General features: G+C 45.9%; 1 protein-coding gene across 1 annotated transcript in view; it reads right to left on the reverse strand.

The window, feature by feature from the left end:
* UHRF2 (ubiquitin like with PHD and ring finger domains 2) overlaps positions 1-26,304 on the reverse strand; it is a 178,798-nt gene that overhangs the window by 123,477 nt on the left and 29,017 nt on the right. The window contains exon 2 of the mRNA XM_065406006.1: positions 19,066-19,308. Within this exon, the coding sequence (XP_065262078.1) occupies positions 19,066-19,308 (243 nt within the window). The remainder of the gene's footprint in view (positions 1-19,065; positions 19,309-26,304) is intronic.

Below are 26,304 nucleotides of genomic sequence, written 5' to 3' on the forward strand. Positions count from 1 at the left end.
AACTGAATGACCTTGTCAGGGATTTGGAACTACCAAAGAGTAAGGCAGAGCTGTTGGGCTCCAGACTACAGCAGTGGAATCTCCTGGCAGGTGATGTTAGGGTTTCCATGTTCCGTGACTGTCACAAGGATCTTGTCCCATTCTTCTTCATGGAAGGTGATCTTGTAGCCTGCAACAACATCGATGGTGTGATGGCAGCCCTCAACATCGTTCACGATCCAGATGAGTGGAGACTGTTCATTGATTCATTGAAGACGAGTCTTAAAGCTGTTTTACTGCATAATGGCAATGTTTTGCTATCAATTCCAGTTGGTCATGCAGTCCATATGAAGGAAACCTACGACAACATGAAACAACTTTTGAGGTGCATAAACTATGACCAACATCAGTGGTAGCTTTGTGGCGATTTGAAGGTTGTTGCTCTCTTGCTTGGTCTGCAGACTGGATACACAAAGTACTGCTGTTTTCTTTGCGAATGGGATAGTCGTGCAAGAGATTCCCACTACATCAAGAAAGATTGGCCACTCCGACAGTCATTGGAGCCTGGGAGGAAAAGTGTTCAGCATCCACCACTTGTCGAATCAAGGAAGATTTTGTTACCACCCTTACACATCAAGCTGGGTCTGATGAAGAACTTTGTCAAGGCCATTGACAAAACACAAGCAGCTTTCAAGTACCTCCGTGGAAAATTTCCAAGGTTAAGTGAAGCTAAGATAAAGGAAGGTGTCTTTGTTGGTCCTCAGATTCGTGAACTTCTTCGAGATGATGCATTTGACCATGCACTGCGTGGCAAGGAAAAGACGGCATGGAAAGCCTTCCAGTTAGTGGCAATAAATTTTCTCAAAAACAACAAGGCAGACAACTACAGGTTGTTGGTGGAAAACCTCCTCAAGGCATACAAAAGCCTTGGTTGCAACATGTCACTAAAGATACATTTTTTGCACTCTCATCTAGATTTTTTTCCACCGAACTGCGGAGCAGTGAGTGACGAGCACGGCGAGCGATTTCACCAGGACATTGCAACAATGGAGAAACGCTATCAGGGCAAATGGAGCCCATCGATGCTTGCAGACTATTGCTGGACAGTGACAAGAGATGCTCCATTTAATGAATACAAGAGACAAGCCAAGAAGCGCCGAGTAGACACTGAATAGGACTAAACTATGTACATAATAGTTTTTTGCCTTTTGTTTCATAATACATTTTATTTATATAACCCTTTTGCTGATTTTTAAAGTGTTACATAAACAGGACAGGTGAAATATTATCATGTAAAGCAACCATAAACACATGAAAAGACCTAGGTTTACAATTTATGATTAAAACTCTACTATCTACACAATATACATAGACCTGAAATGTAAAAACTTAAATATCTTAGAAACAGTAGCCAATCAGTTGTTTTAATTGTCATATTTGAATTCAGCACATCAAAATACATAATAAATAGCACATTTTATCTCTGAAGCAGACGACTTCTCAAAAATTGTAGACCAGTGTTATCTTTGTTTGAGGGATAACATCCACTTGAGACAATTAAAAATAGCATCAGTGAAATTCAAGAAATTTCAAGTCCATTATGTGTGTCTTCTTAAGAGTATTTAAGTATTTAATATTTAAGATTTCCTAAATCTGTTAGAAAGTAAGACTAGAAAAAGAGAAAATATATCATATAAAACTAATAGAAATAAAATTAACCCAAATGTTAAAAATTTGGGTAAGAAAAAGGGTGAGAACAGGAAAAGGTATGAGTCCGATCCCCACACCTCTTAAGGACAGTGGTAAAACTAACTTCAGTGGTTGTGTAAATGGGCCTATGTTTGCCCCTTTCGCTAATCTGCAATGCCATGACCTACTTCACTCCATTGTGTTACCTCTGCTCTGCAACACTTAGGTGAGCAATTTTATTATTTCCGTTGCACTCTGAAGACTGATAATAAGCCTCTAAGTAACAAACCATTAACAATGCCTCTAGACTTCGGCTGCAGCGGTATGCAGTTCAGTATCAGCAAGTTTCCATGGTAACTGAATATTAAATGAGACATGTGAAAAGGCCTCTAGTTTTTTTCAGCCAAATGAAACCACCACTGCAAGCTCACTTGTAGCTATGAATACAAAGCAAAAAATCATGGAAGAAAATGTACTGCCATGACTTCAAAAGTGAAAGAAAGGTACATGCATGTATCAGGTAACATATATAATCAGCAAGAGGCAACAGAACATATTATCCAACAAATTCCACTGCATTTCTTACCACATCTGAACCTGAAATTAGAAGGATTTAACAGCTGCAAGGAAGAGAAGCAAATTCCTATGTCACTCAAATTGTTAATATGTAAAGAGCCATGGCAATAAAGCCATTTAATAAATACGTACAAGTAAAACACTTGTTTAAGAGACATGAAAGAGCACAGAAAGCAGTGTACAGTATCAAATTTTGCAAAGATGGTGCAAGGAATAGAAAGTGCATGACCTGATCTAGCCTGTACTAACGAAGTACTTCGCCCCCAAGACAGGATTCTGCCCTTGTCCAGAATTACACTAGGGGAGGCTGGTGGAAGGGCAACTTCAATTTACAAAAGAACTCTAAGGCCTGGTCTACACTAGGAGGTTATGTCGAATTTAGCAGCGTTAAATCGAATTAACCCTGCACCCGTCCACACAACAAAGCTATTTAGTTCGACATAGAGGTCTCTTAAATTCGATTTCTGTACTCCTCCCCAACGAGGGGAGTAGCGCTAAATTCGACATGGCCATGTCGAATTAGGGTAGGTGTGGATGGAAATCGATGCTAAAAGCTCCGGGAGCTATCCCACAGTACACCACTCTGTTGACGCTCTGGACAGCAGTCCGAGCTCGGATGCTCTGACCAGCCACACAGGAAAAGCCCCGGGAAAATTTGAATTCCTTTTCCTGTCTGGGCAGTTTGAATCTCATTTCCTGTTTGGACATCGTGGCGAGCTCAGCAGCACTGGCAACGATGCAGAGCTCTCCAGCAGAGGTGACCATGCAATCCCAGAATAGAAAGAGGGCCCCAGCATGGACTGATCGGGAAGTCTTGGATCTGATCGCTGTGTGGGGCGATGAGTCCGTGCTTTCGGAGCTGCGCTCGAAAAGACGGAACGCAAAGCTCTATGAGAAGGTCTCAAAAGCCATGACAGAGAGAGGATACAGCCGGGATGCAACGCAGTGCCGCGTGAAAATCAAGGAGCTGAGACAAGGCTACCAGAAGACCAAAGAGGCAAACGGACGCTCCGGATCCCAGCCCCAGACATGCCGTTTCTACAAGGCACTGCATTCCATTTTAGGTGCGGCCGCCACCACTACCCCACCACTGACCGTGGACTCTGAGGATGGGATATTGTCGACGGCCGGTTCCTCGGAGATGTTAGCGGACGGGGAAGATGAGGAAGGAGATGAGGAGGACGAGGCAGTCGACAGCGCTTACAACGCTGATTTCCCCGACAGCCAGGATCTCTTCATCACCCTCACAGAGATCCCCTACCAACCGTCCCCAGGCGTTAACCCGGAGCCAGAATCAGGGGAAGGATCAGTCGGTAAGTGTTTAAAACATGTAAACATTTATTTTGAACAGAACAGGAATTTTAACAATATTAACAATGGGTTTTTCATGATTAGTTTGCCCTAGGCGCTTAACGTTTTAGTCCTTGCCAGTGCAGCTACTGGAAAAGAAGGTCTATATGTCCGGGGATAGAGCTAAAATCCTCATGGAAGCTCTCCTGGAGGTAATTGGAAAGCCTTTGCATGAGGTTCCTGGGGAGAGCGGCCTTATTGGGTCCTCCGTGGTAGGAAACTTTTCCACGCCAGGCTATCATCAAGTACTCCGGGATCATTGCTTTGCAGAGCATGGCGGCATACGGCCCTGGTTTTTGCTGGCTTTCACGCAGCATGAGGTCTTTCTCTGTCCCAGAAATCCTCAGCAGAGTGATGTCGCTCATGGTGACCTGCTTTGAATTAGGGGAATGTTACTGTTGGGACTGCTTGCCTGTTCCTTTACAGAACTGTAACCGGCGGTTTACAGCCACGCGGTGGAGGCAGGAGAGGGGCAGCATACAGGGATCTTTCCCGGGGACAGCCGCGAGGGGGTGGGACGGGGCAGAGTTCATGCTTGCCGGATTGCCAGCAGCAGGAACTGGCCAACGCTAGGAGCATTGCTTTGAACATGAAAGGAGGGCACTGCTATAATTTAAGTTTTAAGCAGCCAAAAGTCTACGGCTTACCATGTCAGCCTGCTACCCGAATTCCGCTGTCCTGCCCCGCTTGTCTGATCTCCAGTGCAAGACCCCAGGCACTGAATGCGAAGGCCGAAAATTCGACCTTGTCCTGAGTGCGCATGTGATAGGTGCTGTGCATGGTCTTCTTCACAGAGAAAGACTATGTTCATTGTTCACAAAAAATTATCTTTGTGAGGAATTCACTCCCTTTTTCCCATCCCACAGCTACGACTGTCTCCCGACCTACCCTGGCATCCCCCTCCCAGAGGCTGGCGCAGATTAGGTGGAGAAAGAAAAGGACACGGGACGACATGTTCTCAGAACTTTTGGGCTGCTCCCGAGCCGAGGCGGCCCAGCAGACCCAGTGGAGGGAGAACATGTCCCAAATCCATCGATCACACATTGAACGGGAGGAGAGGTGGCGTCAGGAAGACCAGCAGGCAACTCAAACGATGCTTGGACTAATGAGGGAGCAAACGGACACACTCCAGCGCCTTGTGGATGTTCTGCAGGACCGGAGGCAGGAGGACAGAGCCCCGCTGCAGTCTCTCTCTAACCGCTCTCCCCCGCCACAAAGTCCCATACCCCCCTCACCCAAAGTCCCAACAAGGAGGGGCGGCAGGGGCCGTGAAAACTGTCACTCCACCCCTGCAGACTGCTTGAGTACCAGAAGGCTCTCATTCCCCAAAATTTTATAAGTCCTTTTCTTCCCGTCTCACCTAAGCCCCCGTCCCAGTTTCATCCCCTAACTGTGTAGTTGCTAATAAAAAATACGTTTCTGTTAATTACTGTTTCCATCATGTTCTTTTACAGGAGAGTGTGTTTGAAGGGTGGAAGGGGGTTGGTAATTGGAGAGGACAGTCACCTTTACCAGGGTACAGACACGGGGGCAGGTTCAGCAGCAGGTCACACACACATTGCAGTCACTAGGCACCCTGGTCAGTCTGGGAGGTGGTTTTCATGTTGTGTGGGGGTGGGCTATGTGACTTTGTGGCGGGGGAGGGCGGTTAGAGATCTTATGCAGCGGTCCTTATCCTGGATCACAGAGCCACGCAGCAGGGGATCTGTAACCGTCCTCCCCCGCCACAAAGTCACATAGCTCCCACACACACAGTCCCGAAAAGGAGGGGTGGCAGGCTCCGTTGAAACAACCAGTCCAGCACTGCGGACCGCTCTAGGAGCAGGAGCCTGTCATTCCTCGAGTTTATAAGCGTTCTTTCCATCACTACGCCCGCTCCCCACCACAGTCTGCGTCCCAGTTTCAACCCTTTACCGCGAAACCCGTAATAAAGACAACGGTGTTCATTAACAAAGTTCCATGTATTTTATTTTTAAACGTGTGTTGGAAGGGGGGGGACGGGGTGAACGGGGTATGTAGCTGCAGAGGATAGTCAACATAAACTGGGTAAAGAAACGGGGGCAGGTTCAGCTTCTCTTTAAACAAAGTTAATAGTCACAGGTTACCCTGCTCACTGAGGAACCTAGCTTTCAAAGCCTCCCGGATGCACAGCGCGTCCCGCTGGGCTCTTCTAATCGCACGGCTGTCTGGCTGGGCGTAATCAGCAGCCAGGCTATTTGCCTCAACCTCCCACCCCGCCATAAACGTCTCCCCCTTGCTCTCACAGAGATTGTGGACCACACAGCAAGCTGCAATAACAATGGGGATATTGGTTTCGCTGAGATCAGAGTGAGTCAGTAAGCTTCTCCATCTCCCCTTGAGATGTCCAAAAGCACACTCCACCACCATTCTGCACTTGCTGAGACGGTAGTTGAAGAGTTCTTTTTCAGTGTCCAGGGCGCCTGTATAGGGCTTCATGAGCCAGGGCATTAGCGGGTAGGCTGGGTCCCCGAGGATCACTATAAGCATCTCCACATCCCCAAGAGTTATTTTGTGGTCCGGGAAGTAAATACCCTCCTGCAGCCGTCTAAACAGACCAGAGTTCCTGAAAACACGAGCGTCATGAACCTTGCCCGGCCATCCGACGTTGATGTTTGTAAAACGTCCTCTATGGTCCACCAGTGCTTGCAGCACCATTGAAAAGTAGCCCTTTCGGTTAATGTACTGGCTGGCCTGGTGGTCCGGTCCCAGGATAGGGATGCGAGTTCCATCTATAGCCCCACCGCAGTTTGGGAATCCCATCGCGGCAAAGCCATCTATGATGACCTGCACGTTTCCAAGGGTCACTACCTTTGACAGCAGTAGCTCAACGATTGCGTTGGCTACTTGCATCACAGCAACCCCCACGGTAGATTTGCCCACGCCAAATTGGTTCGCGACTGACCGGTAGCTGTCTGGCGTTGCATGCTTCCAGAGGGCTATGGCCACTCGCTTCTGGACAGTCAGGGCTGCTCGCATCCAGGTGTCCTTGCGCTTCAGGGCAGGGGACAGCAGCTCACAAAGTTCCAGGAAAGTTCCCTTCCGCATCCGAAAGTTTCGCAGCCACTGTGATTCATCCCAGACCTGCAGCACTATGCGGTCCCACCAGTCCGTGCTTGTTTCCCGGGCCCAGAATCGCCGTTCCACAGCATCAACACGACCCATTGCCACCATGATGTTCACGGCGTGGGGTCCCGTGCTTTGCGAGAGGTCTGTGCCACTCTCAGACTTCATGTTCTCACCGCGATGCCGTAACCTCCTCGCCCGATTTCTCAGCATCTGCCTCTGGAAAAGGTGGACGATAAGGTGCGAGGTGTTGACAATGGCCATAACTGCAGCGATGGTCGCAGCAGGCTCCATGCTTGCAGTGCTGTGGCGTCCGCGCTGTCACTCACCAGAAAAGCGCGCGAAATGATTGCCCGCCGGCGCTTTCAGGGAGGGAGGGCGGGAGTGACGGTTGGATGACGACAGTTACCCAAAACCACCCTCGACACATTTTTTTCCCCAGCAGGCATTGGGGGCTCGACCCAGAATTCCAATGGGCAGCGGGGACTGCGGGAACTGTGGGATAGCTGCCCACAGTGCACCGCTTCCAATGTCGACGCTTGCCCCGTTAGTGTGGACTCACAAAGTCGAATTACTGCCCTTAGTGTGGATACACACGTTCGACTTTGTAATATCGATTCCTCATATTTGATTTAAGTAAAATCGAACTACTCTCATAGTGTAGACATACCCTAAGATACATGCTAGAACCTCAAACCTATAGAATCAACACACAACAGCTGTTCTGGCTACCTCCCATTTTTTGGGCCAGTTCTGCTCAGTTTAGCTGCTATGCTGACCCCTTGTGTCTACTCTACTGCTCTCCCACTTGCTTATGCAAATGTGCCCCCGCCCTTTAAAAAAAAAAAAAAAAAAAAAAACACACCACACACAAATCACGATCCTTAAACACAGTGCACCATTTACACTAGCATACCCCATCCAGACGTTAGTGAATTTTGTCTACAGCAGGGATTCTCAAACTGGGGGTCGGGACCCCTCAAGGGGGTCTGAGGTTATTACATGGGGGGGGGGGGGGAGTGGGGAAGAGGTCGCGAGTTGTCAGCCTCCACCACAAAACCCTGCTTTGCCTCCAGCATTTATAATGGTGTTAAATATATTAAAAAAAAAAAAAAAAAAGTGTGTTTAATTTAATAAGGGGGTCACTCTCAGAGACTTGCTATAGGAAAGGGGTCACCAGTACAAAAGTTTGAGAACCACTGGTCTACAGTAATCAGGAACTACCAAAATCATTGGTTTTAATTTAAAGAAATTAACCACAAATAGAGATTTCAAATAGCAGAGCCAAACTTGCAATAAATAATACATATACATAGTCTTGCCAGAATTCAATTTTTATAATAATTTTGATGGATAATATCAATGTTTAGTTTTAAGCATTATTTATTTGTATCAATTTAAATTTCACAGCTGTGAGAAATTATGGGAGAGCCAGACAATGGGGGGGGGGGGAGGGACTGACAATTATTTAATAACAGGAGAAGTTGAGATAAGAAAAATTATAGCTTTACAATACAAATTATCAACATCACATGTCAAAATATGCAAAGTAAATATCATTAAATCAAGCTAATAAGCTCTCAAGCAGCATCTTTCTCACTCTGCCTATCTGTACATTAATATTAATGGCAGGGATTTTTGTTTGCATATAGTGAAACTGACATTTACTGATAAAAATCTAATCCTTCCAAGCCTATATATGAAAAAAAGCAACCAACTGTGTAACACAGCACTGGAATATTCAGGTAAATATTGATTAGAGAGTCCCATATTTCAGAAAAGAAATCATGGCAATTCAAGCTGTGGGCATACAGTTGTATCAAGAATAAAGGAGCTTTTATTATTGCCAATACTGTAAAAATATAGAAATACCAAAGTTTACTGAATGTTCTTGTAGTGGGGCAGTCACCCTGCTCCAGTGTGGAAGGGGTTAAAAACAGCCGTGGGAAAGGGCTGCCACGGGGAGTCAATCAGGAGCGGGTTTGATTCTGTATAAGAAGCCCTAAGAGAGAAGATGGGTCAATGTCTCTCTCTAGCTGCTGAAGGAGCAAAGGGTACCTTGGACAGAGCAGTGCTGGGGAAGGGCAAGAGGCGCTGGGGAGCTCCAGCCTGGTAACTCCCCAGGTTGAGGCCTTGATAAAGGTCTATGCAGGTACTGGGGCTGGGAGGTGCAGCCCTGGAATAGGCAGAAGCAGCTGGTCCAACCCCCTTGCCAATTATGAGTGGTCAGTACAGACTGCAGTCTGCCCCAGTGAGAGGGGGCTTGGTGATGACTGGCTGTAGCCACTGAGGCAATGTGGGCATAGAGGTAGGGGGTTCCCCTCAGAGGGGAAACCCGGAATGTGGGGGTACTGCTGGGGCAGAACCCCAAGGTAAAGGGGCACTGGGGTTTGGGAGGGACACGGGGGCCTGAGGAAGGTGAGCCACCGGCCAGCAGAGGGCGCTCCAAGACTGGAAAAGCGCTAATTCCCAGATGACCAGCAGGAGGCACTGCACCGGTGAGTTTCGATCTTGCTACAGTTCTAAAATAATTAAGTAGAACTTATTTGACTTTAAAAATTGAGACAAGATAATTTGACAGCAATAGAGATTCAAAACAGGTAGAAATGTTATCCAAATTATCAGGAGATGCTAAAAGAAAAGACACTCTAGAACTCTTTGTCCTGGATCTAAACAGTCTTTGAAGTCCAAAAGGAACAGGCCACCCAAAGGTACTAGCATGCATGAGGAACACAGATGACATGCCAAAAGTACCTCTTAGAGCAGGGGTGGGCAAACTACGGCCTGGGGCTGCATACGGCCCTTCAGACGTTTTAATCATGGCCCTCGAGCTCCTGCCGGGGAGCAGGGTCAGGGGCTTGCCCCGCTCCGTGCATGCAGTGGCTCCATGTTGCTTCCGGAAGCAGTGGCATGTCCCCGCTCTGGCTCCTCGAGCTCCTGCCGGGGAGCAGGGTCCGGGGCTTGGCCCGCTCCGGCGCTCCAGCCGAGGAGCAGGGTCAGGGGCTTGCCCCGCTCCGTGCATGCAGTGGCTCCATGTTGCTTCCGGAAGCAGTGGCATGTCCCCGCTCTGGCTCCTACGCGTAAGGACAGCCAGGGGGCTCCACATGCTGCCCCCGCCCCAAGAGCGGCCTGGCCATGCCTCCGTATAGGAGGCAGAGGGGGAACATGCCGCTGCTTCTGGGAGCTGCTTGAGGCAAGTGCTGCCTGGATCCTGCACTCCTGACCCCCTCCCACACCCCAACCCCCTGTGCCCCAGCCCTGATGCCCCTTCCATCCTCTGAACCCCTCGGTCCCAGCCCAGAGCATCCTCTTGCAACTCCAACCTCCCATCCCCAGCCCCACCCCAGCCCCCGCACCCCCCACCCCAGCCACCTGCCCCAGCCTGGAGCCCCCTCCCACACCCTGAACTCCACATTTCTGGCCCCATCCCAGAGCCTGCTCCCCCAGCCAGAGCCCTCACCCCCTCCCGCACCCCAACCCCCAATTTCATTAGCATTCCTGGCCCGCCGTACAATTTCCATACCCAGATGTGGCCATCGGGCCAAAAAGTTTGCCCACCCTGTCTTAGAGTTAAAGAGACCTTGCTACATAGGTCAGGAAGGACCACCTTTGAAGTTCCATGCCACAAGTGCTCTCAGAACGAAATGAATAGTTGGTACAAAGCCAAAGTGGCAAAATTGAGAACCTCTTATCACCCTCTTAAAGTGACCTGATGCTACAGGAAGAGGATTGCAACAAAATGTAAAAAAAGACTCGCCAAAACTTAGAAATTGAAAACAACCAAATCTGCTGAAGCATTGTTGAGAGCTACTCACCAGCAAAAATGCAAACTGATGGAAGCATGATTGTTATAAATCTTGAGGTAGGGATCCAATATAGTAGGCTGGAGAAGGGACATAGGAATTGCATAACTAATCAGACACTGGTCAGTACCAAATGTTTCATAAGATACAAATCCACTATAATGGACAATTATGCAAGCATGATTATGGAGAAGTTTCCTTCAAACTTGTTCTTCCAAGGAAGTTAAGTTCTCAAGGTTGAATGTTTATAGCACTTACACAATTTTGCCCTCTTATTATTCTAAAAGCATGTATAAATCTTTTTGAATTTTACTGTGATAGGGTGCATATTCCACACAAGTGATGAAAGAGTTAATGTGGGCCTGAAAGGCAAACTATATTACCTGGCTGCACCTGGAGGATCTACAACTGGGATTTCAGATCTTCACTAGCAGTGCCTATCGGACCACACGTGAACCTCCCCTCTCTTGCACTATGCGTGGGATGTACATACAGCACTGTGCAGTCAGACCGCCCCCCAGTTCCTTCTCTGCTACAGAGATTATGTTTTCGGCTCCGAAGCAAAGGGGAGGAAGATGTTACTGCACAGCTGCGGATAGGACAGCAGATACGAGGACAGTGTCCGTTGAGGTCTCGTGCGTAAGAGTGTAGTACTAGGCAAAAGTGTCTGTCAATGCCCATGTGGCAGCCTTACAAAGGTCATCCACGGGGACATTATTAAGGAAGGCAATCGAGGTAGATAGCGATCGTGTGGAACGTGTTCTGATTGCGTTGGTTGTCTCTTGTGAAGTTCGCAAGATAAACATATATGCTGAGATTCATTTAGCAAGGCGTTGTTTAGATATAGCAGTGCCTCTGGAACTTTCGGTGGTGGAGAGGAATAATCGTGGTGATTTCCGGAAGGGTATAGTCCTGTCCAAGCAGAAGGCCAATGCATGCCACACGTCCAGGGTGTGTAGCGCTGCCTCCTGTTGATTACTGTGAGGCGTCAGGAAAAAGAAAGGGAAGTGTATCAGTTGTTTGAGATGAAAAGATGTTGGGACCTTAGGTAAGAATCTTGGGTGTGGGCGTAGTGTAACTTTGTCTTTATAAAACACTTATGGTGGATATGCCATGAGAGCCGTAACAGAATAAAAACACAAATAAGGTGCTTTGCATGTTCTTATCTTTTTTGTTGTGGTTTCTTTTGCTTTTTTGGTTGCAAGGTTTTTTTTAAAAAGACTTGCTAGCTAGTAAGTCTGCTTCTGTGAAAAGTGATATTTGTATGTTTGTTAATGTCACTTTTCAAACCAGACTTGTTAGCTAGCTGGGAAGCAGTGAAAAGTGATATTAAACATGCAAATATTTTCCACAGCAGACTTACTCAGCCCTGGCAAGCTGGGGGACAAATTAAGCCTTGGATGGGAACATGGGTAGGGAAGCAGTGGAAGCCAATGGTGATGGGGTGGATGGGTGAGGGGCCAGGGGCGGCAGCGGGGGACAGGGTTGATAAGGTGGAGGGGGCGTGAGCCCGAGCCCAAAGCCCAGCAGCCGTAGCCTGAAGCCCAGCGGTCAGGGGATGGAGCCCGCCGCTTTGCAGCCAAAGCCCAGAGCCTGAAGCCCCACGGTAAGAGCCCACTACCGTGTGCCCAGAGCCTGCTGCCCGCCACACCAGGGCTGAAGCCGGAAGCCTGAGCTCCACCACCCCCAGGAAGGTGGGGAACTCACAATGGCTGTCTGCTCCTCCAATGTTTGTGGCTCAAGAGGGAGGCAGGGCCCAACCCCTCCTTGCTGCCTTGCCCCCCCCCAATCACTGCCCAGGAGGCTGTGGCCGCAAGAAAAGCCCCTGGTGGCCGTATGCAGCCACACGGTGGCCGTATCCGAGAAACACTGATCTAGACAGAGAACATAGGACTGGGCTAGGTTCCAGGCCGGGGTAGGGTCTCGTATATGAGGATAAGAGATTTTTCAATACCCTTCAAGAAGTGCTTCGTGAGCAGGTATGCGAAGATGGAGTGGCCATCAATGAGGGAATGAAAAGAAGAGATTGCTGTCAACTGTACCCTAATAGAACTATTGGCCAATCCTGACTGCTTAAGGTGTAGAATGTAATCAAGAATAACTCTGCTGCATCAACCAGGCGTGAGGCGCACCAGCAATAAAAACTCATTGTGAATGTACACGTGTTTAGTCGTGTCACATCTGCTATTCAAAAGCATCTGTTAACCTGCTCAGATGCAGTCAATATCCTGACACCAAAAGAGGAGCCAGGCTTTGAGGGGGAGCATTTGGATTGGGATGCATCCTGAGTCCTGTGAGAGGAGCCACAGTGTTAGGTGGAGAGAAATCAGTCAGCATACCATCACGCGTGGAAGGTAAGTATACCAGGCCTGTTGTGGCCAGGTTGGAGCTATTAGTATGACCTGCGCTCAGTCGGCCTGTATTTTGCGAAGACAGGAAGGGGGGGGGTAGGATTACAGGAGAAGTGCATCCCATGTTATGAGGAATGCATCCCGCAGCAATCTGTGCCCCAGTCCCACTCTGGAACAGAATTGAGGGCAACAGGAGTTGTGGTGAGTGTCCAAGATCTATGGTGGGATGGTTGAATATGGGGTGAAGTGCTCGCATATCCAGCTCCCACTTGTGATCGTGTGAGAATGTCCTGCTTTGTATGTCTGCGGTGGTATTCTGGTGTCCCAGAAGGTACGTGGCTGAAATAGAAATGTGGAACTGGTTTATCCAGAACAACAGTTCGATTGTCTCCGTGCATAACAAGTGGTACCTCACCCCGCCTGCCTGTTGATATAATACATGAAGGCAAGATTGTCCGTCAACACTCTTACGGTATACTGTTTGAGAAGAAGTAGGAAACATCAGCAGGCATCGCAGACCGCTCGTAGCTCTAGGAGGTTGATGCGTAAGATGGATTCGGTCGACGACCATCTGCTCTGCACTATGTGTTTGTGTAGATGCGTTTCCCAAGCAATTAAGGAGGCATCGGTGGTTAGGATCATAGCTGCTGATGGTGATAGGAACAGAACTCCAACACAGACCTTGTTGGGCTGTGTCCATCACAGTAGTGAATCCTTGACTCACCCTGACATAGATAAAAGTTTGTGAATGCTGTGTTTGTGGGGGAGGTATACGGAATGGAGCCATGCTTGAAGACATCGCATGTGCAGTCTTGCGTGTCTGACCACAAATATGGCTGCTGCCATGTGATGAGGTGACTAGACTCCAAGATGGGAAAAACGGAGCTAGTCGGTTGCCAAACTGTTGGAACATCAGAGATGGTGAGGATGACTGGAACAAGGGAAGGCTTCTCAGGGCCTCGACCACACCTTCAAAATAGTTGCTTTGGTGCTGGTGAGTGAGAGGTAGCCCATTCAGAAGTGGGGGGAGTCTACATTTAGTTGGAGCTTTTTGTCAACGTCATTGGGTGTGGTAATGTCACTGAGGGGTGTACTGTTGGGTTCGGGATCATGAGGGGAGTTGGTACTTCCCCAAGTGTGTCTCTGGTTCTGGTGTGTATATCCTGAGAGAATGAAGTGTAGCTTGGAAGTCTTTAAGGGAGTGCAGAGAGTTATCTGTGTGTTCCCAGAATAGTTTCTGTCCTTTGAATGGTACGTCCTATACTGTGGTTTGTATCTCCTTAGGAAAGCCCAAGAGATGTAGCCATGATGCAAGTCTCATGACCATAGCAGTTGCAATGGATCGGTGACTAGAGAGTCTAAATGAGGCTTGTAGGGCCATACAGGCTAGGTGGTGTCCCTCCACTATCAAGGAATGGAATTGCTCCTTTTTAGTCTCTGATCAATCATGGCTAAGTTTCTCCAATTTAAAGTAGTTTAGATAATTATATTTGGCCATGAGAGCTTCATAATTTGAAATCCTCAACTGTAGCGTGACTGAAGAGTATGTCTTGCATCAAAATAAGTCCAGGCGTTTCCACTCTGTCTGGATGGCTAGATCAAGATTGGTACTAACGGCCTCTCTCCTGTGCCACACTGACCACTAAAGAATTTGGGGTGGGATGCGAAAATAAAAACTCAGCATCCTCTGCTGGAATGTAATATTTTCTATCAGCGTGTCTGCAGGTCAGAGGGATGGAAGACGGGGTCCAACACAGAACCTTTGCAGGTTCGAGAAAAGCTTCACTGATTGGTAGTGTGATCTTTGCGGAAGAGGATGTGTGGAGGATATCCAGCAGTTTATGCTACCAGTCTTTGACTTCCTCCAGTGGGATCTGTAGGGAGTCTACAATCCTATGGAATAGATCTTGAAAGTGCCTGAAGTTATCGGCAGATGTAGGGGATGGAGGCATAATCGCCTTCTCAGGTGAGGAGGAGGAAAAATGTAAAGTTGGGGAAGCCTGCTTTTTCCTCATCTTCCTCCTCAGTTGGTACTGGTGACGGTTCAACTTCCTGATGGCAAGACGCCAATGGAGAAGGGAGGAGTAGGTCTCCAGCTTTGATCTCTGGGAGGGTTCCTGAATGGTGCCCCGTAAATAGCCCAAGGGTCCCAATATGGCCAGTTTAGTGGGAGTGGCACATGTGGCTGCATCCATGGTGGTCCCTGCCAGGATTGGGGGGGTCGTATAGCGAGGATAACCTGGTGCAATTTGCCCTCGTCCTCCTCCTCGCTGGGGAAGATCCTCGGCGAAGAGAGGGAGGAATGTTGAGAGTCTAGAGAGGAGGGTAGAAGTGGAGGGAGGTCCAGTCGAAGAAGGGGATACTCAGGAGCATCAGATATCAGAAGGTCTTTAGGTATCTGAAGTCTTGTGGAGGAGGAAGGAACATCATCAGTGCTGTTGTAAGACCAGCGCCAAAGAGAGGGTCTACATCCCTGAAGTTTCAGAAGATGGCACCAGAGATTTAGCTGGTGCCAAAGACTTGCCTGGTGCCAATGGCTTTGTTGGTGCCAGAAATGGCATTAGTGCTGTAGCTCCTGCAAGTGGGCTGCCTCGGTCCTCAAAGCTGGGAAACAGCACCAAGGGCTGAAGGTCTGCCTGGATAGGGACTTTAGACAGGTTTCTTTAAGCTAGTACCAGAGATACTTAGACAAGGCCTGGAGCTATGTTCCCTGTCAAATGAGGTTGAAGCCACCAACCTAGCTGGGGACAGTGTTCTGGTGGGCTGTGGCTCAGAGTGAGACGAGGAGGAGGAGGAAGAGGAGGAAGCCCATTTCTTGTCATCCGCATGCTCACAGGATGACTCTCTTGACAGGGCATGGAAGAGTGGGGTTGACAAATGACCTGGTAGAACATGAGGGCCTCTCTGGGGAAGAGTTCGGGTCTGATGCCGGAAGAAGTGATTTCTCCATGAGAAGTTTCAATCCAAGGTCCCTATCTTTTCTGGCTCTGGGTTTCAGGTCGAGGCAGTGGGATCACTTTTGAGGAACGTGTCCCTCTCCCAGACAGCAGATACACTGTGGGTGGCCATCCATTATTGAGAAGGCAGCCCCGCATAAGATGAACTTCTTAAACCCAGGAGAGCCAGGCCTAAGAGTGAAGGGAAAAGGGCTTCCAGTTGGGAAGTGGGAAAAACAGAAGCCTAATCTAGGAGAACTGTAAAGATAAAAGTTGTTTTAAAAAAAAAAATGTTATACAGATAGAAGGAGAAGGAAGAACAAGAAAAACAACTAGCTACACTATCAGGTAAGGCACTATATACAAGGGAATAGGAGAAGCTGGCTCTGCTAGTGGATTCCATCCCAGACCAAAGGCAGTAGACAAAGAACTGGGGGTGGTTGGACCGCACAGCACTATATATACACATCCTGCACACACACGACAGAGGGGAGGTGCACATGTGCAGTCCAACAGGCACAGCTAGTGAAGACTTCTGATCCCAGGTGCAGGGGGTGCGGCTGCACCTACAGTGGAGCACCCACAGGGATATCACTCAAAGAATAACTACTCAGTTTCCTTCATAAAGTCTCATAAAAGGATTTTTGCCAAAGGTTTATGGAAAGTCCAAGTAAACTATATCTTTATTGCTCCTTCAAGAATTCAATTAGGAGAGGCACAGACACAACACTGGTTTAGCCCTATGATATTTAATCTAAGTGTTTAATAACTGTTTGAAATTATTTCAACTACTATACCTGGTAGTGATGTTAGGATCTGGAATTTTCAACATCACGCCTAGCACTTTAAAAAACCCTCTAGCAAAGTTGCTGATTTTAATGACCGGTATATTTTTGTTAGCAGCTAAGCTACTTAATTCTTAAGGTCCTTCAGAACTCTGGAGAATAGCATTTGGTCCTGGTGACTTGCTGCAAATTAAATTATCACTTTTCTTACAACACCTTTTCTTTGGATACCACAGTTTCTGACAGCACCTTCCTTTTAGTTACTTGAGAACAAAAGCCATCTACACATCCTCTGTTGTCAAGACTGATGCAATGAAAGCGTTCAACTTCTCTGCAATGTTTTTAATCCTCAACAATTCATCCCTTGACCCGATAGTCTAGCAGATCCAATGACTCTCTTACAGGCTTCCTACTTCTAGGTAAAGTATTTCTCAATGTTTATAAAGCAAGTAGTGAGACACAAAAATACTTTTTGCCATCTTATACCTAAGCATGTCATAGTTTACGTTCCTTTCCATTGAGCAGAATTTTTTTTTAAATTATATTTTTGGCTTGAATAAACTCTTATAACCTGCCATTTAACTGGAATGTTTAGGGAAGGATACCTAGTCAACAGAATGCACCTGACATCTAGAAACTGCAAGGAATTTAACACCTGCATTCACACAGAATCTCAGGGTTAGAAGGGACCTCAGGAGATCATCTAGTCCAACCCCCTGCTCAAAGCAGGACCAATCCCCAGACAGATTTTTGCCCCAGATCCCTAAGTGGCCCCCTCAAGGATTGAACTCACAACCCTGGGTTTAGCAGGCCAATGCTCAAACCACTGAGCTATCCCTCCCCCCGTTATCTGTATATTAAATACTTTTCTGTAGATCCTAAAACCAAAGTGCTTGAAGGCGATCTTAGAGAAGATTTGACAGTCCTCAACAACATCGTGATGGCAGAATTTTCTAACTGCCTCCATGGAGATGGTTCATGGAGGCAGATAAGGCAATCAGGTGGTCCCTTTCTGTGCAAGAAGGATAATTTACCTTCTCCTTTTCACCCTAAAAAAAGGAGGTTAGAAAATAAAATAACTTAAGAAAGCCCCTACCGTAATTTCCTAAAGGATATTGATAAGTGTTTATTTTGGCATCTCTCTGAGAAATCCATCTTTTCTAGGTTCTTTCTGATTTGTGGTATTTTCCTTCATCCTTTGTCTTCTTCTAGACTATGTCTACTCTGGCAACTGAACGACAAAACTTGTGTCTTTGGGGGGACGGGCGGGTTAACACCTCTGAAAGACAAAAGTCCTGCCGACGACAAGCGCCCGTGTGAACAGCGCTTCGTCAGCAGAAGTGCTCTCCTGCCATCAAAGCTAACGCCACTCGTTGGGGGTGGAAGTTTTTTTTGGTCAGCAGAAGAGCTGACAAACAGCAGCTACGCTGTGTGCCTTTTAGCAGCACGGCTGTAACGACACAGCCGTGTTGCTAAAAGCTGCGTAGTGTAGATATAGCCCTAATGAAAGGGGAAAAGGGAGCACAGGAGTTGAAGAACAGGCTTTATGCTTCTAGTGTAAGAAAGAAAGAAGAGGGAAAATTAGTGGATAGGAAGTGGGAAAGCCAGTGTCTTTATATCAGATGTAGTTGACAGGTTTTTCGCCTCCTTGCTTCCTAGCTGGTGGTGTTATAATGCCGATTGTGTGGGATGTTGTTGGATAGTGCAAGTGAGGTATGATCAGAAAAGTATCTCCCATCTGTTACACTGATATTGTAACAACAACTTCTAGGACATATTAAAGTGACTTCATATCAGGAGAGTGAGCTTCATGAAGATGTTTCTCCAACTTGCAACTCAAATTGTAAGCCTCAGCTAGGACATAAGTAGCACACTTTTCTTCTATCGCCTTGAACACTACCCTGCACACAAGACAGCTCTCAAATTTCTCACAAGGTAGACAGACGCTGGACAAAGCAGAAAAGAGGCTGCCTACCATGAAATCTGTAACTTCTAGTTTGTCTATCTACATTGCAGCAAGACTAGATCATCTGCCCAGATGAGATGAGGAGAAAAAAAGACCAAGGTTTTCTAATACATTTGACCTCTTACTGTGCAAATTTAAATCTAAACATTTTTGTAGTAAGATGGCTTACTATTTTAGGTCCAGTTCAGCAAGTTACTTACACATGTCTAACCTTAAGTATGTGCCTTCAGTATACTGATCAGAGCCTTAGACAGAAACTAAACACCTAAATCCCATCATAGTGAAGTTACCTACTGTACCTGGATGCTGTAGCAGATGTGTGATCATCATTTTTAACAAATCTTTAATTAAAATAATCCATACAGTACAACTGGCCCTGATTCTCTTAATACTTATACACATGCTTAATGTTAAATTTGAAGTCAGTGGGTCTATGCTCATGTTTAAGGTTAAGCACATGAGAGTGTTTCAAGGATCTGGGTCTATATAAGCTATAGAACTGAACCTAGAAATACAAAACAAGATGATTTCAAAACTTGCAAATACCTTATACAATCCAATGCCAGGATCAATGAGAAATGACCGAGCAGATGTAGATGGCTGATTGGGCGATCCACTCCCTGTTGTTCTCTTGACTTTGTTCTTACAGTTGGCAACAGCACACGGGTTGACTTCTCCATCCTTATTAGTCAAGGAAGTGGTAGGAGCATCAGACTCAGTCCGTATCAAAAGCTGAACGATGTCGTTTAGTCCAACATTGTAATCGAATAAAGTATGTCCATCTTCCAGCTGTCAAAAGAGTAGATTTTATTTTGCAAAGCTCCATCTTAAGAAATATTGCTAAGATTTCCTCTTAACACAATAATTCCGTAGAATAGAAAATTGTAATGCATTTTTTAAATCACTAATTAAATGACTTCTATGTGGTCATTGTTTTTGTCGGTTTCTTGCTAGAAGTGAACAGTAAAACCCTTAAGTTCAATGGGACCAAGATTTCACCCAATGAGATTACTCGCAGGCATAAAAACTATACATGTGCATCTTTGCATGATTTGGGCCTTACTGTATACATAGGCGCCGACTCCATGGGTGCTCCGGGGCTGGAATACCCACAGAAAAAAATTGGTGGGTGCTCCCCGTGCCGCTCCCCCACCCCAGCTCACCTCCTCCCCTAAGTGCGCCAGAGAGTCCAGCTTCTCCCTCCTCCCTCCCAGCGCTTGCGCCACGAAACAGCTTTTCACGCAGCAAGCGGTGGGAGGGAGGGGGAGGAAGAGGAACGCGGCGTGCTCGGGGAAGAGGCGGGGCCGGGGATTTGGGGAGGGGTCCAATGGGGCAGGGAGGGGGCGGAGTCGGGGCGGGCACGAGCACCCACCAGCACCAAGGAAAGTTGGCGCCTGTGGCCGTATGAGGGACAGTCTTCGCTCATTGATATATTTTGCTTTCCACAACCAAATCTCTGTACAACTTTTCATGAATGATGTACCCGAATACTTGGACACTAATATCTAAACTGTCTTAAATTTATTCACCTAAATTTGAATTATTGCTGATTATGTACTAACGTATCATATGACTTTTAAAAACAAACTTTGTATTTGTGGATAATCTAGCACTATACCCAAATGAACAGACACTTCTCAATCTGTGTATTATATAATTTTAACATTAGCTTTAATAAAAATTTTAAAACTGAGATGGTCCACTGAGAATGCAGATCACAACTACACTGTCTCCAATACCATTATGTGGTTAAGTGTGGGAAATGAAGTTTTACTGACAACCACTCTATTGTGTACAACGTCACAATTCACCCTTTCCCAATCTTTTCAAAGCAGCAAGTCAATATTTTAGACTTAAATAATCTTTTACTATCACAGTTTTCTAAAATATCTAGACAGCCACAAAAGGGTTAAAAATAAAATTGAAAACAAAAATAGGTTTACCTTTTGAAACAAAGACAGAAATACTTATTGTGTGAGATTATAATTAGAGAAAGAATGCAATTACCTATTTTAGGCCTTCAGGTTTCTATAAAGAACTCATCTGTATCAAGAGCACCCACAAACTGGATTTAGGAAAGAAAGCTTGCTACTCCAGGTTTAAGACCAGAAGGGGTTAAACATATGGGTTTATTTAGCAAGCGAGTCTTGTTAACTTGCCAGTTAAGAACTATGGCCCCCAAGACACAAAGGCACTTAAGTCTTAGGCTAGGTCTACACTACCCGCCTGAATCAGCGGGTAGAAATCTACCTCTCGGGGATCGATTTATCGCGTCTCGTCGGGACGCGACAATCGATCCCCGAATCGACGCTCTTACTCCACCAGCGAAGGTGGGAGTAAGCGCCGTCGACGGGAAGCCGCAGAGGTCGATTTTGCCACCGTCCCTACAGCGGGGTAAGTCGGCTGCGATACGTCGAATTCAGCTACGCTATTCGCGTAGCTGAATTTGCGTATCTTAAATCGACCCCCCCCCCCTGTAGTGAAGACGTAGCCTTAGATTTAGCTGCCTAAATCCCAGATTTAGGCTCTACTGCAATCCACGAAACTCCTGCCCAGTCCTGTAGGCACCTAAACTCGGCATCTAAGTTTTCAAGGTAAAAACGTTCCATAGGCATCACTGGGCATTCTCAATGTTGATTCTCTAGGCACCCAGACACATCTCCTATCTAAGCTCCAGAGCTATCCATGAACTGCGGGAAGAGAAGCATTCTTCTGCCTCAGTTGCAGGCAGGAGTGTTCTAACCATGAAGCTATGCGATATTCTGATGTGGGGCTCACTCAAATTCTACGGTTGCAGCTGTTCCACTGTGGATAAATAAAGGAGTGACTGAAGCAAGGGAACTAGACCCTGGGTCTCCCACCTCCCTGGTAGATGCCCTAACCACCATCATGAAATGTCAATCTCTCTGGTCAGTGACTATTAAACTATTCATCCACAGCAGAACAGTCACTCAGCCAGAGCAGACCCAGGGTCCAGTCCCATTGATCCCATCACTCTTTCATTATGTATCCATAGTGGAACAGCTTCGAAAGAAGAGACTGAGGGAACTCCACATTAGAATATCCCATATCTCAATGGTTAGAGCACACCCGTTCAAGTCCTACCTCTGTGTCTCCTTCTCCCCCTCCAGCAGAAGGAGGCGGGGGGGAGAAGAACACCTGGGTCCCCCACATCCCAGGCAACACTCTAACCACTGGGCTAAAAGTTGTAAGGGAGGGCGGAGGGGGAGGAGGGGGGAGAGAAGGCACCTCCTCCCCACAGTGTGTGTGGAGTGAGGCAGGTGCCTAACTCATTCCCACAGAAAACAAGTTCCATCTATCTCCAGGAGAGGGGTTCCCATTCATGGATCATTAGCAGAGATAAGTGCCTCCCTGCAGCCTGGATTTAGGTCTCTATCTCTGAGAGACAGGCAGGGCTTAGGACACTACCCTCATTGGACTTCTTCCAGTGAGTTGGGGAAATAAAAAAAAACCAACTTATCCTACATCAGAATTTTAATCTTGTATGAGCATACGAAATGCTGGAAAACTAAACAAGAGGTGGGATCAGTATTCTTCCCCCACTTCTTGTATTCTTTCCTTCCCTTCAAAGAGAACGGCCATACTGGATCAGACCAATGGTTCATCTAGCCCAGTATCCTGTCTTCCAACAGTAGCTGTGAATCCCCCACAGCTCTCAGTGCCCCACTTCAATCACTGCAAGTGCTCCTAGGGCTTGGCTACACTTGCAAGCTAGAGCACATTAAATCAGCCCCAGGCGCCCTAACTCCTGAGGTGTCCACACCGGCAAGGCACTTAAAGAGCGCCCTTGGTAATCCACCACAAGCAGCATAGAGCTTGCTGCGCGTTGGCTGAAACGCCCGCGTGTCAGTGTGGATGACGTGTTGCATTACTGCACTGTGATTGGCCTCCAGAAACGTCCCATAATCCCTTGAAGTCAAGTGGCCACTCTGGTCATTGTTTTGAACTCTGCTGCAGGCATGCAGGTATCCCCTTTCAAAGCTCCATTTCTGACAGCCGGCATGCTTATCTGCTCCGGGACACAAAGCAAACCATTACTGTGGAATGCTGCTGCTGCTGCTGAGGCAGGCGTGTGCATGTGAGAGAGGCAGGGGGTGAGAGGGGGATGATGTCGGGGTTTCCCCCTGCCGCTGTCTGAACTTAGACAGCATGTGACACTCTCTGCCTCCCAAAACACAGTCTCTCCCCCAAAATACACACAACACACTCCGTCACACACATCCCATTTGAAAAGCATGCTGCAGCCACTTGCACACTGGGATAGCTACCACAATATACTGCTCTCTGTGGGGTTGCAAGAGCTGCTAATGTGTCCACGCCACTGTGCTTGCAGCTGACAGTGTAAACACAGAGCAGCTTTCCCTGCTTGTGTCTCTGAGGGCTGGTTTAACTCCCGATGCTCTACATCTGCAAGCGTAGCCATAGCCTTAGTTACACCTACTAAGGGACATAAAAGGCAGTAAGAGGAGCTTCTATAAATACATTAAGAGTAAGATGAAGGAAGTGTAGGTCCTCTACTTAGCAGGGAAGGAGAGCCAGTAACAAAAGGAAAGAGGTGTTTAATGCCTATTTCACCTTAGTTTTCACTACAAGTCAGTTGTTACTAGATGCTTAACGCAATTAATATTAACAAAGGGGAAGAAACTCAAGCCAGAATGGGGGGGGGAAGCATTTAAATAAGTTAATGTATTCAAGTATGCAGAGCCTGAGAAATTCACCCTATGGTACTTCAGGAATTAACTGAAGCAATCTTGGAACCATTAGCAATTATCTTTGAGAATTCATGGAGGATGGATGAGGTCCCAAAGGACACAGAATCTCTCTCAAAAAAAAAAAAAAAAAAAAAAGGATAGCAACGAGGACCTGGGAATTATAAACCAGTCAGCCTAACTTTGTTCCAGTATCTATCCAGATTCAAATTATTAAACAATAAATTTAAGCATCTACAGGATAATAGCATTTTAAGGAATAGCCAGCATGGATTTACCAAGAACAAATCATGCCAAACCAATCTCATTTCCTTCTTTAACAGGGTTATTGGCCTAGAGGATATGGGGAAGCAGTAGATGCAACATATCTTGATTTTAGTAAGGCTTTTTTAATATAGTCCTACATGACAGTCTCATAAACAAACTAGAGAAATGTGATCTAGATGAAATTATTATAAAGTGGGTGTACAACTGGTTGAAAAAGACCACACTCAGTTATCATTAATGGTTCACTGTCAAACTGGGAGGGCGTATCCAGTGGGGTCCCACAAGGATCTGTCCTGGGTTTAGTATTATTTAGTATTTTCATTAATGGACTTGGATAATGGACTGGAGAGTACACTTATAACATGTGGATGACATCAAGCTGAGGAGTTGCAAGCACTTTAGAGGACAGGATTACAATTAGAACAGTCTTGATCAACTGGAGAATTGGCCTGATATGAACAAGATAAAATTCAACAATCACAAGTGCAAAGTTCTGCACTTAAGGAGGAAAATAATAATAATAATAATAATAATAATCAAATGCACTACTACAAAATGAGGAGTAACTGGCTAGGTGGTAGTACTGCTAAAAAGGATGCGGGGGTTATAATGGATCACAAATTAAATGCGAGTAATGATGTGATATATTTGTAAAAAAGGCTAACATTCTGTGGTGTGTTAACAGGAGTGAGGCCTCAGCTGGAGTATTGGGTCCCAGTTCTGGGCATCACACTTTAGGAAAAATGTAGATAAATTGGAGAGAGCCCAGAGGAGAGCAACATAAATAAAAGGTTTAGAAAAACCTGACTATGAGGAAAGTAAAACAAACATAGTATGTTTAATCTTGAGAAAAGATCTGATAACAGTCTTCAAATGCGTTATGGGCTATTACATAAAGAGGACTGTGATTAATTGTTCTCCACATCCACTGAAGGCAGGACAAAGAATTTGCAGCCAGGAAGATTTGCAGGATAGTTAAGTATTAAAGTTAAAAGTAGTTCTAAATTTCTGTTAACCTCATTTCCGTCTACTACTGGCTAACAATATTTGCCAACTAGAGCAACAGCCTGCAAGCTATACACTGCAAAACTGCTATCCAACAGCTTCATGATACAGAATGTTAAGTGATTCTTAGGTGCCATGTCTCCACCTGCCCAGCTAAATGTATCATACTTCTTTAGCCTCACTGCCCTTCCTTGGGGGGGAAACTATATTCCCCTCTTAAGGGTTACTACTGCTATAATTTGCAATATAGACAGACAGACTGACTGGGAATGTGTACAGATAACTTTCCTTTATATTTGAACATTTTCCCAACTATGTGTGTCAGCTTTAGTGAACCAAAATTGTTTAACACCCCCCCCCCAAAAAAAACCAACTGATAATAGTCCTAAAGCACTATAGCAAAGTAGGTAGAAAGTTTTATCAGAGCCAGTTAGCTAGTGTTTTTTGTAGCTGACAAGAAGCCTTTATCTAGTTATTTTTCTGGGCCACAAAAAGTTCTCAAGCTATTCAGGATTAGTTTTGTAGACTGTTGCCAGGGACAGTCACTCTGTTTCCCAGAGAGAAAAGTCAACTAATCTACATGTGGCAGATCAGAAGCATGACTGGCATTAGCACCCAAAAAAAGGCATCGCAGCCCTTTGGATTCAGCATTCCTGCTACTCTCCTCCCCCTCTACACAGATTAGGTAAAAATCAATGGTGCTACGCCTGCTCAGAACTGCTAACTATTTCTGATCACTAGTACTAACAGATATAAAAAAGAGTGATAACTATGGCGATGGTCTTCTTCCTTGTTCCTCACAAAGGATCTCTTGTACCTTTAATTCTTCTATTCAACTCAACTTCAGCTGAGCCACAAGTCTTGCTATTAGAGCACCAGGGAGAGTAGCCTGGGCATAGCTGTAGAAACAGGACTTAAGTGGTTATAAAGAGAAGCAGAACAGGAAATGTTTAGACTTACAATTTCCTTGTATTCCAAAATGCTTGGGGGGGGGGGGGGGTTTGAAGGGGGAGGGGTAGTTTGTAGTTCAGGGTGAATAAAGAGATTCTTTTTTAAATCTCTATTTTAATTAGCTAAATAAACGTACCTGAATTAAATCTCAAATTGACAATCTACGTTAAAACCTAATGTTACTATAATCTAGGGTTGCTGATTAATCAAAAGTTAACTCATGCGATTAACTCAAAAAAATTAATTGCGATTAATCGCACTGTTAAACAATAGAATACCAATTGAAATTTATTACATATTTTGGGAATTTTTTTTTACATTTTCAAATAAAGTGATCTCAATTACAATACAGAATACAAAGCGTACACTGCTCATATTTTTATTACAAATGTTTGCACTGTAAAAATGATAAAATAAATAGTATTTTTCAATTCACCTCATACAAATACTGTAGTGCAATCTCGATCATGAAAGTGCAACTTACAAATGTCGATTTTTGTTACGTAACTGCACTAAAATACAAAAAACTGTAGAGCCTACACGTCCATCCAGTCCTATTTCTTGTTCAGCCAATCATTAAGACAAACAAGTTTGTTTACATTTATGGGAGATAATGCTGCCCGCTTTTTATTTACGTCACCTGAAAGTGAGAACAGACGTTCACATGGCACTGTTGTAGCAAGGTATTTATGTGCCAGATATACTAAACATTCTTATGCCCCTTCATGCTTCGGCCACCTTTCCAGAGGACATGCTTCCATGCTAATGATGCTCGCTAAAAAAAAAAAAAAGTGTTAATTAAATTTTCGACTGAACTCGTTGGGGGAGAATT

The sequence above is a fragment of the Emys orbicularis genome, chromosome 6 (assembly GCF_028017835.1).
Source record: "Emys orbicularis isolate rEmyOrb1 chromosome 6, rEmyOrb1.hap1, whole genome shotgun sequence".
Classification (NCBI taxonomy): domain Eukaryota; kingdom Metazoa; phylum Chordata; order Testudines; family Emydidae; genus Emys; species Emys orbicularis.